The 20,046-nt window shown below is 37.4% G+C and overlaps 2 protein-coding genes across 3 annotated transcripts; one reads left to right on the forward strand and one right to left on the reverse strand.

The window, feature by feature from the left end:
- Positions 1-555: 555 nt before the first annotated feature.
- Positions 556-13,674, reverse strand: pigo (phosphatidylinositol glycan anchor biosynthesis, class O). The gene is made up of 13 exons (XM_077242972.1): positions 13,365-13,674; positions 12,332-12,813; positions 11,133-11,276; positions 10,854-10,977; positions 10,587-10,746; positions 9,815-9,994; positions 8,129-9,674; positions 7,450-7,653; positions 7,039-7,226; positions 3,769-3,839; positions 3,108-3,233; positions 1,604-1,692; positions 556-1,274 (listed from the first exon to the last, which is right to left on the reverse strand). The coding sequence occupies exons 2-12, from the start codon at positions 12,810-12,812 to the stop codon at positions 1,635-1,637; spliced, it is 3,282 nt and encodes a 1,093-aa protein (XP_077099087.1). The 5' UTR covers position 12,813; positions 13,365-13,674; the 3' UTR covers positions 556-1,274; positions 1,604-1,634.
- Positions 13,675-15,965: 2,291 nt separating this feature from the next.
- Positions 15,966-19,955, forward strand: LOC143750144 (uncharacterized). Of its 2 annotated transcripts, XM_077243022.1 has the most exons (12): positions 15,966-16,067; positions 16,877-16,930; positions 17,036-17,068; positions 17,257-17,289; positions 17,392-17,424; positions 17,526-17,558; positions 18,218-18,250; positions 18,974-19,003; positions 19,130-19,150; positions 19,296-19,313; positions 19,511-19,549; positions 19,768-19,955. In XM_077243022.1, the coding sequence occupies exons 1-12, from the start codon at positions 16,013-16,015 to the stop codon at positions 19,800-19,802; spliced, it is 417 nt and encodes a 138-aa protein (XP_077099137.1). In that variant the 5' UTR covers positions 15,966-16,012; the 3' UTR covers positions 19,803-19,955. The 2 variants fall into 2 exon arrangements, with proteins under 2 accessions (XP_077099137.1, XP_077099136.1); XM_077243021.1 differs by lacking the exons at positions 19,130-19,150; positions 19,296-19,313 and having other exon boundaries at positions 18,974-19,045; positions 19,493-19,549.
- Positions 19,956-20,046: the final 91 nt, after the last annotated feature.

Genomic DNA, 20,046 nt, shown 5'->3' on the forward strand with positions numbered 1-20,046 from the left:
TTCAAAATATCTAAAAGCATGTTTTTTGGTATATATTCTTATCTGTTAATCCATCCATTACTTTCTATACTTTTAGTTTTTAGTAAAAATAAAATAACTACTTAACTAGTTATCGCCATAACTAGCAATATGTTTAATAAAAAAATCCAGCTCCTAAATCTGTTTTTTTGTTTTGTTTTGTTTTTCATATTGTTAATTAGCTTTTATTTTTTATATTTTGCTAATTTAAGTTTAATTGTTAGACATTTCTTCATCCGATTTTGTAAATTTTTTATTATTTAAATTTTGTTCTTGGTTTAATTTATATTTATTTCAGTTTTAGTTTTAGTAAAGTTTTTGTTTTTATCGAATTGCTTCAAATTAAACTTATTTCAATGTATTGCCAAGGCAACATTTAATTAAATAAGTTTGCTAAAAATATATCTGATTTCAGCTTTATTTCAATTACAAAATATGTTTTTAGTAGTTTTAGTTAACGATGATATCCCTGGCCTGAATGACATCATATCCAGGAGGTGACTATTTATGGTGGAAAAAACAACAGGGCAAACTTCAGTAGGTATAAGCAATATATTTGATGAATTATATGATGTTTTTATGAGTGTTCTCATTTTAAACACTCATATACAATAATCTCAATTTAAAAAAATGAAAATAAAAGCATCAAAATGAAAAACGTTGAGTCCCTCATGTAAGCTAATTTTCAATCTCTCACTGAGCCTTGACTAACTTTATTTATTCCATTCTGTTTGCTCCCATTTTGTTCATTTTCTTAGCATTGTGTAAATAAAGTAAATATTTAGACACAGACAGAATATGATTTGGTTGTGCTTCAGCTCTGCGTGACTATGTGGATCAAATAACCCTTCACAATAGATAATGCTTAAATTAACTCTTTTAGAGAGCTACATATGGCAATTTAGCAGTTCAATAAAATAACTTACTCAGCAGTTGAGTAATAAAAAAACATCTCCGCATGGCTTTTACAACACATCAAATCCCTGTTCTCCCCATCTCCAAAAAGCCAAGCCCAGGTTGATTCCTGTTCTATTAAGGGCTCTGTCGTGTTCTCTTTTTACCAGCAGACTCTCCTCTGTTCTGCGTTTTTTTTAATAGATTCCCCGGAGGTTCAAGATGAATGCATTCAAGATTTAGCAGCTCCATGTCAAGCTTTCTCACTCGTTGTGACTGAAAACTAACCTATAGCACTCTCCATAGGTGGAATTTCCGGGTGTAACATGTCCCCACAACTTTTTGCCAGGGTCTATAGCAACCTTTTAGGATAAAAAAAAACAAACATTTTTTGCCACAGGACCAATATACCAGACCCATAACTACCATTGAAATTAGAACATTACATTATTCTTGTGCTTTACACCAAAAATTTAATTTTATTTCACTTCTAACCATAGCTGAATTGAATGGTTGAGCTTGTAAATATAATAAAAGTTTTATATAATATTGTTCTAAAGAGGAAATGTCATAACTGGGTTGAACAGAAATCACATTGACGGATAAATTCTGCTTGTTGGTCATTCCTGAGCTTAATGTCCACTTATACAAAGAGAACGACCTATGACAGGGCACTTTGTAGTGAATTTACCCTGGCACTTGCTGACCCACCGCAGAAGGAATCACATTTCATAGGGTGTTTCTAGATCAACAGTGCACTCTGCAGGACAACAGCTGCTCCTGCAAACACAAAGAAACTAGAATGCACACACAAACAACCATTTCAAATTGTACAAAATATTTAATTGATTTTTTCCCCTTTATCAATGAATTTAAACAATTTTAGGACAATTAAAATGATTTCTTTCACAGCTCTAATTCAATCATCAACCACGCATTAAGATGTTATTAAAAGCCGACTGTATTTTGCTTAAAAAAAAAAATACAAAAACCAGCCTCTCACACACACAAACAAATGCACACATGCAGAACAGACTATTATATTGCATTATGGCTAAATTAACCTGAGCATATGATCATGTAATTATCTTCCCCATGCATTTCTCACAAAAATGAGATGAGTAAAATCATTTAATCCATTAGTGAACTAAATATATGACAGCTAAATAAATAACAGTCATTGCAAATTGAATGAACACAGATTTCATCCACTAATATCAAACAAGGCAACCGTTAAAACTAGTGACCTGATATCTAGGTGAAGAATTTACCTAGCCAAAAAAAAAAGGTTCAGAACACAACATGTTATTGGTTCAATCCTGATGCTAGTTATTGCTAGGGAATAGACAGGACACCACATTAACAATGAGCTATTCTCACACACACACACAGAAGCAGGACAATATAAAGAGAACTGAAAGAAAAAAAATCATGAATAGTTCAGTCCAGCGGTGAAATTACTGATGCCCTCAAGCATGGCTTTTAAAGAGACAGTTCAACCAAAATACAAAAAATGATTCTGTCATTTACACTCCAAATCCTGCATGACTTTCTTTCTTCCATAAAACACAAAGGGAGCGCTGTTGCAGAATGTTCAAGCTGCTCTCTTCTATTCAATGAATGTAAATGGTGAGAACAATTTTCCCTGGTTACAATCCACCATTATTGTATGGAGCAGCTTGGTCAGCTAGATCACGACATGAGGGTGTAAATGATGACAATTTACATTTTAGTTGAACTAGCCCTTTAAATCTTTTGGTCAGTGGGGGGTTTTTATGAGTTTATATCATTGCAACAATGTGGATTTCATGTAGCCCTTCAATAAAATATCTTCTAATATTCTCTTGAATGACCTTGTGGACATGGCAGTAAAAAAGCATGCACAAAGATCTTCTCCCTTTCTCTCTCTTTCTTTCAATACAAAGGCAGTTAAGCAACCAATGCCAGTCAACATTTCAATAGCTTATTGAAAGCATAATGACTGTTGCAGTCTTCTAAAATAGCTTCGGTTTATTGACTTCTCTCACATGTTCAAAAATTAGGAGATGCTTTAGACCTCTTTGGTCCAAAGTCAGATGCGAAACAGATCTGGTTTTCATTTGTATGGTTGGCAGTGGAGCTGAGGAGGATGACCAGGTGTCTTCAACACATCTCTGAAAAGTTCTAGATCAGGTTCTTTGGGTGACAAGTGCTACCTGGAGTTCTGAGGGAGGAGTTTCTTAAACAGACCGCCCACTGACATGTCCACCCTCATCACCATGGCAACCCCCAGAATAACAAACACGCTGCCCATGATGAAGCCAGACGCCTCAAACATCAGTCTGCCGGGGGGGAAAAAAACAGCTTAGGATAGAGTTATGAGGAGTGTTTTTTTTTTTAATTGACTTGTGCTGCAGTAGCGCTGTGTCATAATTACAGCAATTACAAGATGAAAACTACTCAGGTTTCAATGCCAACGCTCAGTGCCACAATGGGTCCCTGAGTGGGTTTGTTCGTGATGACAGCAAAATACTTCACTACATAAATTCACCTAATGTGAAAGTCAGAGTTTTCAAAACTCCGAATTTATGTTATAGTTATAATTCAGTGTCTGTTTAGAAAGCACTGGACTGGAAGTCTACGCTGACAGTTAGCTTGCTAAACCTTCTCAACATGAAAAGCAAATGCTGCGTGGGTGAATTTTAGAAAAGTTTTAAAAGGACCTTGTACAAAACAACACTGTCAAACAATACTGAACTATTCGGTCAACCCACCAACAAATCTATTTCAAAAATGCATTTTGTAAATTTAACAATACGTTCAAATAAGCAAGGGATAAGAGGTCAAATAGAGAAAGAGATGGAGATGGCAACTCACTTCGGTGCAAACACTTTCCACACCATTAGGTGTCTCCTGAGGATAGCAGCCGCACAAACCGATGCAAAAACCTAAAGGTAAACAAGTTATTTATCATTTATTTTCCATTTTACATAAACAATGTTAGATGAGAATACACCAGCCTGCTAAGCCTGTTCACACCTAGTCTTACACGACTCTAGGGCTGGACCCGAATATTCGTTCGGTGGGTTGGTATTCAATTTTCAATTTTTGGATTCGAATATTCGGGGGAATTATTTTTTTTACCGCACACCTGGTATCCCCCTCGAAACGATTGAAAATGTTTACACTATCAAATATGCCGAAATACAAGACTCTTTTTTACGATTATCTTAGCTTAGCCGTTTTTATAAGGATGGACAGTTGAAGCCAGTATAACCTTGTTATATAATACATTTGCTTATTCTTAGCCTACTAAAGTATTTACCTGCACCTGGAGTCTTCTCGTTCTAAAGTGCACAACTGCAGCTTGTTTTTTGGGTTAAGCTAAGTTGCTTTGACATTGTGGAAAACAGAATAATAGAAACAAAATGCATTAGCCTTTTTACTCGTTATTTAGGGCTGTGCTGGTAAATTTGACAACGCACCTCCACGGCACCGCAGCAAGTAGCACCGGCGGTGGTCCGCAAAAACTATTTTGTTTTGTATGTGAATGCTGTTTAACTGTTTTACATGAATATTATGACACGGGTGAAGCACAAAGCATTGTTTACAAAATAGACAATAGATTTATTTAACAATTAAATGTTACATCGCAGCCATGGAAACATTTGGATTCATGACAAATGAGAGAGTTGTGCGTGAGCCCATAAAAATGTAAGCTTTGTCGGCTTTGTATTCTGGTTTGCGATCTGGTCTCCCGATAATCAGAATTTAACAAGATTCAATTAGTTATTCCACTGGACATGGAATCTTTTTTTCTTTTCCCAAATATTCACTCACATCTCACCCATTTTTGCAGAGGATTATAAATGTTTCTTCCTTTTTTTCGCTTTTAATTAGGCCTATTATATTCGCATTCTTTACTGTGGTAGCCTGAAGTAGGTAAAAAACACTGTAGGACAGGTAGCCTAACTTTTTACTTGCATGTCAAATTCTTTTTAACACAGCTTGTGCTTGTTATTAGACTTGGTAATGCACGTCAAATTTATTTGTAAAGCGCGTTTCACACACACGTGTGATTTTAGTTTCGATTTCTCTGGCAGCGCAAAATCAAACATAGCGTAAATGTCTTGACACTGATGAAGATAAAATTCACTCTTTTACAAGAAGTAGAAAACATGAAGATATTAGAAAAGAGATGGTCTCTTTCCTTCTCGTGTCCCACATTCCTGATCCCTCTCAGAGCGGTAGGCTTAGGCTATATCATGCGTCTTTGTGTGGAAATATAAAAAAAAAAAAAAATTAAATAACTTTATTATATTATTTAAGTAACCATTATTTACTGATATTTATTTCAGTGCTTTACATGCATTGGTGTATTGTTTCAAATAAACACGCATGTCTGTTACGAAATGGATGTTTGAGCCTCGTATATTATTATTTTTTATTTCCCTCCAACGTTTTGAATATTCGATGTTGATTACTACGGAAGCTTCGAAGCTCAAAAAATGGTATAAGGACCAGCCCTACACGACTCAACACAAATGTATGACATTCGCAAAAAAAAACTTTGACCAATTCACATCTGGTGAATTTATTTTTTTTAAACTGCCTAGCCTACAAAATAAATGATCACTGTGGAATGCCATTTCACTTTAAATGGCGATCACAGAAACATACGGTTTGGTTTAAAAAAATGTTCTGCACGAATTTCGTGTCTGACTTAAATGGTTAGTTTTTGAAGCTCCAAAAAAGTAAATCCATCATAAAAGTAATCTATATGACTCCGGGGGGTCAAAAATGGCCTTCTGAAGCATTTTTGTAAGAAAAAGATCCATTTATAACTTTATAATCTAGAATCACTGGCTTACATATGAGAGTCTAACGTGACGCATTGACGAACACGGAAGTGCAGAGGACAGAGCAAAACAAAAAAAACGTCACAAATTAGAAGTCTAAATCAAGAATTTTTACAGAGGAATGTTGGAGGAGCTTGAGTTTGTTGCCAAGCCCTATTTGTTTGAACCGCGAGAGTCATCTACTCTCACCTAAGCTTAAACGCTGCACCTACATCCTACGTCATACCAGGCATCAATCCCGGGACGTGTTTGCGTTCACACAGAATGCAAGCTAGCAATTTTACGGCAATTTCCCAGAATCAACGCAATGTGAAAGGGGCTTAGGATAGCTTGAGGGTGAGTAAATTAATGTAAACCCTTTAAAGGATTAGTTCACCTCAAAATGAAAATTTCCTAATAATGTACTCACCCCAATGCCATCCAAGATATCCATGTCTTTCTTTCCTCAGTGGAAGAGAAATTAAGTTTGAGGAAAACATTTCTGGATTTTTCTTCGAATAATGGACTTCAATGGCAACCAACGTCCAACGTTTTGAAGTCCAAATCAAGGCAGTTTCAAAGGTCTTTGAAGTGCTTGAAACGGCTGTGCACGATCGCAGCTGAGGAAGAGGGTCTTATCTAGCAAAACGACAAGTCATTCAAAAAAAAAAATATATATATATATATATACTTTTTAACTACAATTGTTCGGATTGAGCTGACCTGCAACGCGCCAGGAACTACGTCATCACGTTGAAAGGTCACTGTCGATGTCGCGGGCGCAGGCGGAAGTACCGCCCCACTCGACCATGCGAAGGAGGATAGTTCAAATTGTATTGGTCACTTTGTAAACAGGAGGGCGGTACTTCCGCTGGCGCCCGCGACATCGTCAGTGACCGTTCAACGTGATGACATAGTTCCCGGCGCGTTGCAGATCAGCTCAATCCGAACAATTGTAGTTAAAAAGTATATATGTATATTTTTTAAAATGACCTATCGTTTCACGAGATAAGACTCTCATCCTCAGCTGTGATTGTGCACAGTCCGCTGAAGCACTTCAAAGACCTTTGAAACTGCATTGATTTGGACTTCAAAAAACGCTGGTTGTCTTTGAAGTCCATTATTCGAAGAAAAATCCAGAAATGCTTTCCTCAAAAAACTTAATTTCTCTTCCACTGAGGAAAGAAAGACATAGATATCTTGGATTGCATTGGGGTGAGTACATTTTTAGAAAATTTTCATTTTGAGGTGAACTAATCCTTTAATGTGAGCATAAGGCAATTTGAATGTAGGCATAATTTGAACGCACCTGTGCTCCATTCACAAAGAGGTAGCGTGCAGCGAGCTGCAGGAGACCCGAGCTGAACTTCTGAGGGTTCTCTCTCAGTCTCATCTCCATGACAGCGTCCTCACTCTCCTCTGCTCCTGCTGAGCATGTAGATCGGGTCCCACGCACCTCGCACACCAGTGGCCAGAACAGCAGTAGAGGACAGCCAACTGCATGTGCGAATTAGACAGTGATCATTAAAAATTGAGAGAATGTATGGACACAAAGGAGAATCTCAAGCTTCAGACAGATTCAGATTGTTTTATTTTGTGCCATGTCTAAGCTTCAAACAAATGGCTAATCAAAGTTATGACTGGTTGACCAGTATAAGGTGATACAGAAACATCAAATGTGAATCATGTGTATCCTGCACCTAAGCTAAGGTCAAGTTACCCGCAAAGATGATGTGAGAGGAGAAGGTGTTGAGGGTCACCAATGAGGCAGGAAGCACAGTGCCTGTGTGACCTTGAGGAAAACCCACAAATGCAGCACCCCACTGAATGGAGGGGAAGGTTGGGAGGTGTCCAGTAGCGTGGAAAAACTGGGTGGCCGCCAGAGACCATGAAACCACTGGACCCCATGGCACACTGAAACCATCTGGAAGGGGTCAAATAAGAATATTTGAGGCATCAGTAAAAAATTTAAAAATTTGATGCTTTGTATTGTATTTGAATCGTAAACACCTCTGATTGGCCATTGTGCTCACGATCGCTCATCGGATATGTCGGTGATTGGCTACAATGATCAGCAAACGGGAGTGTTTGAAAGTGTTTTAAAAGCGGGAGCGTTTGAAAGCACAAGCAGGTGTCTCAAACGCTCCCGTGTGCATCTGTGTAAGCGCTCAGTAAAGAGTGTCATTGATGTATATTTACAACATGTTTTTGAAGCACTGATCATTGTAGCCAATCACAGACATATTTGATGAGCAAGTGAGTACAATGGGCTATCAGAGGTGTTTACGATTCTGCTGAACGATAAAATTTCAGTACCGAAGTCGGTACATTTTGACAACACTAGTAGTAATAGCTTAGCAAGGCATAAGGGGTGAATGTAGAAATGGAGTGCATCTTACTGGAGTGTTTGTACAGGCTGGAGAGGGTGGTGCTACAGGCGTGCATGTGCAGCACAGCTCCGGCCTCCAGCAGGAGAAGCAGGAAGGCAAGGGCCATTCCCTCTGGATGCAGTAACAGAAGCACCAAACCCAGGAGTTCGCACAGCAGGACCAAGGGCGCAGAGTACACTGTACCCAGCCCGTAAGCCTCCACGGCCGGCCTGCTGTCCTCTTCGTTACCTTCCCTGACCCCATCCTCCAGCGAGTGTCGGATACGCTGATACAGCTGGGGAATAAGGTGGTGCAATTCAGCCTGTGGACTGATTCCCGTGCTGGCTCGGTACTTGGGGGGTGGCAGAGATGTTCCTCGAGAGTTCAACGGAGTCCTTGACTTGATGAACACAGTCATGGGATCCACCCACAACAGGAGCAATCCCAGGCCCAGCAGGCAGAAAGTGGTCCGCGGCAGATAAACCTGGGCTAGGCCGATTAGTTCTGACAAACTCCGGAAGGTGTCCTGTGGAGTGGCGCTCACTGCCCAATGCAACCCCATACAAACACAGGCCAGTGGTACAAGGAAGCAGGCCAGAAACAAAGTCACGCTGGAACAGTTAAGGTTCCCGTAGTGTCTGAGCCAACGATGTAGAAGGTACCCCCACATGGCTAATGAGACCACGGAGAGGACATAGTGAAGGTTGCGCAGTTGGCTGTCCTGTACACGTGAGAGCGGGGAGAGGAAAGGTGAGGGCTGGCAAGTACCCTGCTCCTCTCGGCAGTTGTGGAAGGAGAGGGATAGGTAAAGCGATCCAACCAGTACTCCCAACCACACCAGCAAGATGGTGGCCTCCTGTCTAACCACTGAGGACGGCAGAGCTGTTGGGAGCAGCCGAGGTGGCTTCTGGGTGTCTGGTGGAGGAAGTGGGACCAGGAGTCCATCCCAGTTGAGACGGAGAGGAACATATACGCTCAACGTGAAGAGCAAGAAGGTAACAACATGGCCCTCATAGATGACATAGCTATCCGAGAGTAGCGAGGCACAGCGCAGGAAAAGAACCAGCAGGGCCGGCGTGAGGAGGCCAGAAGGTGACCACCTATCTTTTGGAGAAACTCCATGAGTTCTCCATAGAAACAAAACCTCAGAAGAAAGTGCTGCAACTCCTAAACACCATGAGAGCTCCAAATAACCTTGCATGAACAGCTGACCTGCAGCTACTACTAGTCCCATCACCAGCCCTGAGAGTATAGGCAACTTCAGGACGTTCTCCTGAATTACTACATGAGACAACTCGGAAAGGACATAGCACAGCATACAGGAAACCCCTAAGATTAAGAGCCCAGCAGCCATTTTGAAAGGGTTGAAACGGGCCCAGGAGGCTCTACAAGTCTCTCTGACAGCCGTCAGATAGTTCTGCATGGAGACGACTAGCTTAGGAGAGGTAAGATGGCCATTGTGGGCAGCGGCTAAGTACTGGGAGGAAATGTTTGAGAAGTGAGCCCGAAGCTGAGACAGACTGTCTGGTGGGATGTCTTTGGCCATGTTAGAGTAGGTTTCCAAGAAGCGGTGTACCTTCACAGAAATGGAAGAATCAGACAGAATTAAGCTAAGCTCAGCACAATTGTAAAAAAAAAAAAAAAAAAAAATTTACTATAATGGAGGCAAAAATATAATTGCATCCTAAAACATAGGCTAAGAGAAATTTCTCTAACCTGTTTGACGTTAATCCACAGCGCCTCAGCCTGGCTGAGTCCTGTAAGTGCACCTCGGGAGCCATTCTGAGGAAACAGTGGCAGAAGAACCTGGCCCACACTGCTATAGGGAATGGGAACTCCCAGCAGAAGTGCTAGGGTGGGCACCAGATCGGTCTGAGGTACTACCTCAGGTTCCACCTAAAACAATATAAACATGCAGAACTCCAAATGTATGGAAAGAGTCCAAAGATAACCAAAGCACTAAGGTTTTATAAAAAAAAATGTATGAAGTGGAAATTGTGAAAAAAGGCTTATAATTCTGCTAAAAATTAAACAATTTGTTTTTCTTATATTAGATTATGATATGGACTGAAAGTAACATATACGGATTATGATTTTCTTTCCAATTTGAGATTATTTGATATTGAGTAACTATGTTTTAATGACACAACTGAATTAACGCTGCACCTGCCATTTGATTTTGGGGAATGCTTCTGACTTAAAGCTCATGTGCAGTCAGATGTGTTTAAACTTGATGTATAAATGTAACATCTATATAAACAACATTTTTTTATTTCATTATACAAAATTAAAATCTCTGCACTTATAGGTAACACAAGTAAATAACTAATGATATTATCATGCAACACAGACCCGTAGTGTTTACTATAGGCTTACTACAGTATATATACTCTATCTTTCCACACAGCTATTTTTTTCCTGGACACCACAACTGGTTGTGAAATATAAATATAGACAAATATGGACAAATCATAACAGTGTCTTTTACCTGGGAGCCTGGTGCTGAAAATAAGGGAGAGGAACTGTAGAGGAACAGGGCAGCATCTGTTTCTTTCTGGCTCTCTCCACCATGATCCCCAGTGTCTGTCATTCCATGATCACCCATCACAACCAACAGGGTGTCATTCTTCAGACGCTTTATTACTGACCTGGGGTTAGTGGTGAGACAGCAGCAGATAATATTTAAGAGAATATATTGAAACTGTAACAACATGGCAGAGTGTGGGTTAATGAAGCTAACAGCCATGCAGCTAACCTGATAACTCCATCCATCTGGGAGAGTTTCTCAGCCATCGCAGGGTGATCCGGGCCAAATCTGTGCCCACAGTGATCCACACCCAGGAAGTGAGCAATCAACACGTCCCAATCATCCCCCTCCACTGAAGAGAGCAGACAAAACCTCTAAGCCACTAATTCAGCCACTATGTTTACAGTGTAAACATGAGATGTGTACATCTATTTACAAGGTAAACAAAGTGAGATCTTAAACCAACCAGGCAGGTTCCTAATTGATAGGTGAAATAATTCTGCTTACTGGTAGGATAAATGTTTTGGAGAATGCCATTGTCCACGGTGTGCAAGTCCTTCACATTGAAGGAGGGGAAGGGCAGAGATTTGTGGAACTTCTTGGGGAAGAGACTCACCCATGTATCATCCCCCATAAAAACAACTCTCTTGCCTTTAAACCAGGAGAGAAAACACAACTATTAACAAACCCTCTAGCAGAAAAGCTACATTTTATGATCATTTCAATCTAATTATTTAAAGCACAATATGTAGGATTTGTAGATTTAAAATATCCAAAAAACACTATAACAATATTATATATTTTGTTGACTGGTGTGCTTAAAATATCCCAAATATTTGCAACAATGTTTTAACCAGTGTCTCAGCCCGTGTCTTTACATCGCCTGTCAATGATGTCATATCCATTTTACCCTCCAAACATCTTTTGCAGCGATTTTTGTGTGAGCATATCAGTGAACACCCCAGACCACTCGGTGAGTTTCACGTCTTTGTAAACTAATGTTTAATGCGTTTTATGAATGATTGTTCAATCTTAACTGTTCTATTTCATCAGAAACGATCTTAAAACAGGGCTTTAAGTGTAAAATACCTAACTTGTCCTTTAAGATTCATTTAATTCAATAAAATAGTGACTAAATAAAATTCTATTAGTTCCAATAATACATTATTGTAAACAAAAGAATTATGAAAATATTCTGCAATGTTATAAATATTGCTTTTTAGCAAAGCTCACAAATGTAATAAAAAAAGGCCCAAGTCACATTTCACCATAAGAATCCAAAGAAAAAGAACGTCAAACTTCAAAAGTTTGGAGTTGGTAAGATTAAAAGATTTTAAGATCAAAAGTCTCTCATGCTCACCAAGGCTGAACCGAAATACAGTAAAAACAGTAAAACTGTGAAATATTATTTTCAGCATCATTACTGTTTTCAGTGTCACAATCCTTAAGAAATCATAAAATGATGATTAGGTGCTCAAGAAACATGTTAGATTTTTAAGTTAGAACATTATTTTATGTAATATCAGCACAAAAAAAGTGTAGGGTACTTTGTAAATAAATAAATATATATATATATATATATATATATATATATACATAAATAAGATATACAATTCTGATTGGTCATAGAATACTATTGTCTTAATATTCTAAATACTCTTGACAGGTTTGGTGAAAAGGAAAATGCCAGTTGCAGATTCACTCACCCACTTGGCCCAGCTGGTGCACTAGATTGTCTTCCAGGATGGCATTGGATGCAAAGTTGTTCCCCACATCAATGAACGTGGGCAGGGAACCAGTCGTAAAGCCTTTGATCCTCTGCATGGTAGTGGTGGGTGGATCGGCCCGGAAGGTGTAGAGTCTGGCATGTGAGGGGTGTGATGATGCCATCTCATCTACCACCGGCAGCTTGTTCTCAAACGGTTTGGGTGCTGTGTTCTCCGGATCATATCGGGTGAAGTCGGCCTTCAGGGCGTCAATGATCAGGACCACTGCCCTACGAAATCGAGGCTCGTTAAGGCAGAAATCTCCCTTCATCTGGGCTCCTGGAGATAAGACATCCGCACAGGTGCTGGTTCTGTTGACCTCCAGCCTGACGAGAAGGAAGCCTCCCACAAACAGGAAGATGCCCACATAAAACACTGAGCAGACCCAGATGAGGGCGAACAGGACAGGAAGTCTTCTCATTCTAGGCAAGACGGAGATCATGGAGAATCAATATATGGCTGATTTTAAAATTGGGGTACATTTCACATCAACAAAACTGTGATTTAAGGCATTTCCAAGCAAACTGAAACATTAGAGATACAAAATATTTGTGTAAGATAATATGCTTTCCTTTAATGAAAATTGTTAGAATCATTATAATTTAACAAATGACACGAAATTTACTCTAAATTGTAGAATGACTAATATACATTACATTTAGACATACAATACAAATAGAGATGTTGAGTGCCTTTCCTAGACATTGTGCATTCACTGTTCACAAAAATGCTGTCTAGGTAACGTTAGGCAACTCACTAGGTTGAGACACAGACCGGCACAAGCAACGCTCCATAGTAAGTCAAAACTGAAACAACACAAACCTTTAGGACTTTGTCTAAACGTAAAGGGAAATGTGCTTTATTGTATGTATGCACCAGGTCAGACTAGTACGGAACGCCATAAATGTAAGCAAGCGAGCGCGCGTGTGTGTGTGTGTGTGTGTGTGTGTGTGTGTGTGCATCTAGTACTGACCTTGCTTTTCTGTGTTCGTCCTCTCTCTCTTCAGGGATGTAAATGTACACCGTGCGTCCACTGCAGGGGGACTGAACTGCCGCAGGTTCACCCACATCTGGCGGCGGTGCTATCAGAGCCTCACTGCTGCTCTACACTTCGACTTCGGGACATGCAGCCTAATCCATGTCGGTTTGGTTTTAATATTGGTCATCTCGCAGCCCGGTGTCCACTTCCGCTAACATGCGCAGTACGCATGACGACGGTTACAGGTAAAGCCGACTGTCAAAATAAAAGACACTGCTTACTGATGTTCAAAATAAAAGACACTGCTTACTGATGTTCAAAATAAAAGACACTGCTTACTGATGTTCAAAATAAAAGACACTGCTTACTGATGTTCAAAATAAAAGACACTGCTTACTGATGTTCAAAATAAAAGACACTGCTTACTGATGTTCAAAATAAAAGCCTGCTCGCGCAGAATCTGTTGTACTGGCTCGAATAATTGTCGATTGTAGTAAAAATCATTGTGTCCAGGCAGAATTTGTATTATTATTTATTATTTTATTATTATATATAACGAACTTATTTCAATACGAGTAAATATCGTTTCAAATATTTAATATCACGTTAGGTTTAAATTAAATAAACTTAATTTGTCCTAAAAAAATACTGGGTCTGTTTGTTAATGGACATTATACAGTTTAAAAAAAAGGCAAACCAACTATACTGCATTTATTCTGGCGTAGAACCCACTAAATGACCATTATACATTATACCTGGAACATGACAGATTACTTCTGAAAAGACACGTTTTATTTCGTGATTTTTTAAATTATTTTATTTTTGAATTTATTTTATTTTCCAGGAATATTTAAAACAAAGTTAACACAGCAAAATACATTATACCTGGAACACGGAATATGACAGATTATTTCAGTACGCAGCCCCTAAAGGGACATGGTGATGGAAAAAAAAGTTTTGGGAGCGAACACACAGTTTATTGGTGGAATGCTAACGTTTTACTAGCGAATGCAAAGTTTATTGGGTGAACGTAAACGTTTTGCGAGCAAACACAAAGTTTCTCAGGGGATCACACATTTTGCGAGGGAAGGCAAAGTTTCTCAGGGGAACGCAAATGTTTTTCGAGTGAATGCAAAGTTTCAGGGGAATGCAAATGTTTTGCGAGTGAACGAAAGGTTCTCAGGGCAATGCAAACGTTTTGCAAACGAACGCAAAGTTTCTTGCGGGAACACAAAGGTTTTGCGAGCGAACTCAAAAGCATTGACTTATTATTTTTCCTACCATCTCATATTTTATTTCCACAATGTCCTTTTAGGGGCTTCGTATATAAGGACTCCGTAAAAAGTTTCTTGGGGAACGCAATAATTTTTCCGAGGGAGCACAAACGTTTTGCAAGTGAACGCGTAGTTCTCAGGCGAATGTTAACATTTTGCGAGCAATCGGAAAAATTTCGAAATATAATTTTTCCTCCTATCTCATGTTTTTCATGCAGTTTCTCAGGGGAACGCAAATATTGTGCAAGCAAACACAAAGTTCTTGGAGGAATGCAAAATATTTGTGATTCAACGTGAAAGCATTGAAATATAACTTTTCCACACATCTCATATATTTGTTTCCATTACTGTGTCCCTTTAGGTTCTCCACACCAATGGAATACCAACATTGTGATTTTTGGTAAAGTTTATTAAAGTTATCTAAGTGGCAAGTAACAATAAAAGTTCTACCATTAAATTCTTAATTCTTTTTAGATTAACAAAGGCTAAATAAATCTAAATTGGCCCTAAAAACTTTTGTAAGCCACATTTGATTTGTTTAAATGTCATTTCCATTACATAACAAAATATAAGTGGAATATATTGTAAATACTTTTAAAGGTCAAAACGGTCTGCTAAGGTTAATAAAAAATAATGTACACTTGATGTACACATGCTGTGCAAAACAGGTGTGTATAATGTTTGTGATTTTTCATGTTTCTGAGTGTGGATACTTTTATGTGACCATCATGTTTGTGATTAATTGGAGAACATGTGAGAAGTACTCAAAAATTATTTTGTTAAATTACAATTTCTACATAGCAGCTATCTCAAAACAGATTGGAAATATCATGTTGGTGACTTGCTAATATTTAAACTTATTTACCCAGAGTTACTTTTCTCCAAAATGGTATGGGAAAAAGTGTGACATTAATGTAATCATCGGTCATGCTTATCATTTCCTCTAGAAGAGTGTAAAACATAATCTCACTCTAAACACAACAAACCAATGTGCCAACTGCAGTGACAGATCTCTGAGCACAATCATTTCCTTTACTAAGATGCCAAACGCACAACAATTTGGAGAGGAAATGACCATTTACTTTTGAAAACACAAATTAACATCTATCACATTCTCACACCAGTCACCACTGAACACAATAAATTTACGTCTGATCACAAAGTCAACAATACAAGTCATTCAATGAGGGAATAATGCCACATCTGTGTGTCGGGCGAGGGGTGCCATCCAGCTGTTGGCAGGTAAACAGAGACGAGCCTGTTCCACCAGAGCATGTGATGCCAGCTAGCATATAAAAGGCGGGATTTAAAGCACACTGAAATTTAGCACTTTGTTTCAACTTATTTGGCATCCACTCTTCATTCGAGATGAGAACTGGTATACCCATAATGCTCTTTGTTGTTGTGGCAGGATTCCACAATGGTAAGATTACAATATAACAACATTTGTGTCTGTTTAGTTTATCTGTTTTTGCTGTTGTTGTATTGCCAGTATTGAACAAACATGCACTGTAAAAATAATAAAGGTGCTGCCTTAAATTTTTAAGTACAATCAATCAAATCATTTAATCTTAAATTACATTAAACTGACTTTGAAAAATTAGTTGAATCTTGTATAACTTAAAAAACAGTTGAAATTGCTTAACTTACTTTGATGAGTTAAAGCAATGTAAAAACATATGCTGTCATAAATTATTGATCATATATTTTTTTACTGCGTGTCTCGTTTTTTAATTTAATACATACAATGTATAGGCCTATATCTATTTGAATATACATTATACACACACACACACACACACACACACACACACACACACACACACACACACACACACACACACACACACACACACACACACACACATATATATAATACATGATATTTATAATAATATTTAATAATATTTTAAATAATATTAATAATAATATTTTATTTTGTTTCTGTTATGAATACTAGGCCATGGATATGTGCAAGGTTTAAATCAGCAGTAATTGACCAAGTTATTTACATAGCTGCATCGTTTCCATTTGTTTTGCTTTGCAATTATCTGTGCTTAGTTAACGTTAATGTATGAATTAATTTACGTCATTGATAACCATTTATTCTTACTGGATTAGCTGGCCAAATTAAAAAAGAATTTTCTGTACATAATCTGCATGTGTAGTAGCCTAATATGAAACCTGTGTATGAGAGAAATTATAGTTATGTTTACATTTTTGTTTTTGTAGCGATTTCAGCATCTCTGGAATTCGATGATAGCAACAAATCCCCCGAAGAGAAAAGTAACTATATTCAGCTTGTTTCGCATGTTTTCCCTCCAATACAACATACAGTCAAAGATTGACAAAGATAAAAAAAAATTTTTAAAAAAATGTGTCTGCCCTCAGTGTATGAAGAGAACGTCACGACAACACAACCAGGTGGGTCAAAGTTTCTTCTAAAAATATATATATGTATAGCCTATATTATATAGACAGAGTAACTGACTCATGCAGCACTGATATGGTTTTTGCCAGACAGGCTCTTGTAAATCTCGCGCACATTTACTTATCGCAGCAGAGTGCTGAGATTCTCACGAGCTGACGTCATTGTATATCTGTTTCCTCAGATGAATCGGAATATGCGGCTGCTCATGTGAACGGTAGGCCTACACACATATGGAAGTCAAAAGCTGATCGATTCAAATGCTTCAATTGATGTTGGTTTTGGGCCATTTACTCACTCTCAATATTCTTTGGCTCAGTGACAGAAGATCTCATAAAAACGACTCATATAGGTGAGAGATGGGTCTTTTTTTTTAGAATCTAAATCATCTGAAAATGTCCAAATAAATAGCCTATTTGTTTATTTCCAAATTTGTCTTGAAAACTTTAACAGATGGAGAGACAGAGGCACTAGCCTTTGATACAGGTAAAGGGAATTACTTTTTCAGAACTTTATTTCCTGGAAAGATATACATTCAGTGCAGAACATAATATGATTGATGATGCAGTGCAGGCAGCTTTAAAAATGTTGTAGATTTTATCAATAAATAATATAATTTAAGCCCATTCTTCCAACTTAAATTCCAAATAACTCTCCAATACATGCAATAACCAGCTCAAATCAGCTCATAATATCACACATTGGGTCAATTTGTGTGTCTGTTGAAAAAAAATATATATACCATGATATTATTTTCATGAGTCTTGCCACTAGGTGGCCTTATAGCTCTATATGGAGCGAATTAGATGTCCCGCAGGGTCCTAAACTCAGTTCTTGAGTTTTTCTCTTCAGTATGCATTCAGATCATAGACTGTGGGATACAGATACACATGTAGACATTATAAAATATTTTTTGGTAAAGCTTTAACATTTTAAGTTTTAATTTTGAGATTTTTTTAGGTTTTTCTGAGGGTTTTAATTACAGGTTATAATTATAGTATTATGTATTATGGTATTAATATATATATATATATATATATATATATATACATATTCAGTGCAAATGATGGTGTATAGTCATATTTGTTTATTTCCAAATATGTCTGTTTTTTTCTAACTTTATACTCCATGAATAATCCTAACAGATGGAGAGACAAAGGCACTAACAGTGGATACAGGTAAAGAGAAAGAGTATTTCAGAACTTTATTTCCTGGAAAGATATACATTCAGAACATGACAGATAATGCACTGCAACATACATGTATATGGCACTTTACGCAAATGGGGCCTGGAAAAAAATGTAATTGGCATATAATTAGCAAAAATGTTGCTTGTCAAGCATTAAGATGCCAAACTAAATATTATATGAGCTGTTTTATTTTGTTCATTTTATATTAGGTTTACAATGTTGTGTGCAAAAATAAATGTTTTTGGTCATTACAATGAGTTAGAAATAATGAAGTTCCTTAATATAATTTGAAAAGATTGTGTCAAAACGATGTCATAGTCATATGATTTAACTGTTGGATACAGGAAGGTTTAATACTGTATAATGGTGGAGATACAAACATTGGATGCGTTTAAAAACTAGCTAAATTTCATAGATATGGCCTAATAGTTTATGCTGTGTATTAAACAAGGGTCCTAATGTTTATTTAAAACATTTAAACATTTTAAATGTATAATTATAAAATATTATAAAATAATATTAAATAAAATAATATTAAAATATTATAATTTATATTTACATTTATAATTATTTAATAATCAAGACCCTTCACACATATGTCTTTCAATGGACGGTATAAAAACTATTTGTTCTTTATGTAAATTTTTATGGTAACAAACTGTGCTAAGGCACATGTGACGAAACACTTACGCAATGTTTGTTTTGACGTAGGAGAGAAATCCGGAAGTGACGAGTCCGTGGGTACGTGCGGAAATCCATTCGTCACCACACGAGGGCGACAGTGTGTCACTTACAATGCAGACTGTACTTTGAAAAAAGATCACGTGAACTGACCGCAGGTTGTGTTGTGTGATTTTGTTTATTTAGATAAAGACTCTGAGGAAGACAGTAAGTATATTCATTTAAAATATAGTAAATTATATAGGCTTATATTTTGTCTTATTAACTCATCTGTTATTTGATTTCTATGATTGGTGTGGCTGCTGTAAACTGCTAGTGTAAAGTTGTGTAACACATGTCTTTTATTGCACAGCCTCTCAACAGAAGACAGGTAAACGCTTCACGTTACATTATTTGTATCCATAATTTAAGACGAAAAACAGTTAGTAGTCTAACATATGTCCTTTCATTAAAATACAATGATTGTATTCATGCATGTGGTATATATTGTCAGTAATTTAATGGATGATTTTTGCAATCTTTTGATAATTGACCTGTTCTCTTTTATAGCCTCTTGTTATTTTCTAGAGCACAGCAAGCAGGTTGAAAAGACTGTGAAAAGTACAGGTGAGATTTGCGCTCTCAGTACTTCTTTTCACTGTTAATCTGTTCATTCAGCAAATGAAATAAAAAAATAATAATTTTAAAGAATATGTAACAATGGTTTAGCTTCATAGTACTCAAATACAGACAATGTTGAGGGCTGAATCTTAAAAAATGTCAAAAACATGACAAATTAAATTAAACAATAAAAAAAATTTTCTCAATGTGACCTTTCTTTCTAGAGGATCTCATTGAGGAAGATTACGAAGAATGCTAGTGTGTGTGAAATTTATGTAATATCTTTTAAACCTGAATGTCTGAAATGCAAAATTGCTAACCTGTGTACTACCTGGACAAAAGCCACTGCGTGTACTTTTGCACTCACAATTTCAAAGATCAGTTTTTTTTAAATAAAGACTGTAAACACTGATGTTGTCCAGCCTTCTTGTAAATGAGAGGCTGCAGGTGGGTGTAATAACATGATTACATGTCTTCTCACAGGCAGCCGATGTAGGTGGTGT

This window comes from Siphateles boraxobius, unplaced genomic scaffold, assembly GCF_051911475.1.
Source record: "Siphateles boraxobius isolate OS27281-9 unplaced genomic scaffold, OSU_SipBor_1 25, whole genome shotgun sequence".
NCBI lineage: Eukaryota > Metazoa > Chordata > Actinopteri > Cypriniformes > Leuciscidae > Siphateles > Siphateles boraxobius.

Bases quoted from the DNA above. Each gene is read 5' to 3' on its own strand.
- pigo (XM_077242972.1), bottom strand. From the start codon at position 12,812: ATGAGAAGACTTCCTGTCCTGTTCGCCCTCATCTGGGTCTGCTCAGTG. The intron at 11,277-12,331 runs GTGAGTGAATCT...CCTGGTTTAAAG, and splicing joins GCACCAGCTGGGCCAAGTGG to GCAAGAGAGTTGTTTTTATG. The intron at 9,675-9,814 runs GTTAGAGAAATT...ATTTCTGTGAAG, and splicing joins TGTGGATTAACGTCAAACAG to GTACACCGCTTCTTGGAAAC.
- LOC143750144 (XM_077243021.1), top strand. From the start codon at position 16,013: ATGAGAACTGGTATACCCATAATGCTCTTTGTTGTTGTGGCAGGATTC. The intron at 17,425-17,525 runs GTGAGAGATGGG...AAACTTTAACAG, and splicing joins CATAAAAACGACTCATATAG to ATGGAGAGACAGAGGCACTA. The intron at 19,550-19,767 runs GTGAGATTTGCG...CTTTCTTTCTAG, and splicing joins AAAGACTGTGAAAAGTACAG to AGGATCTCATTGAGGAAGAT.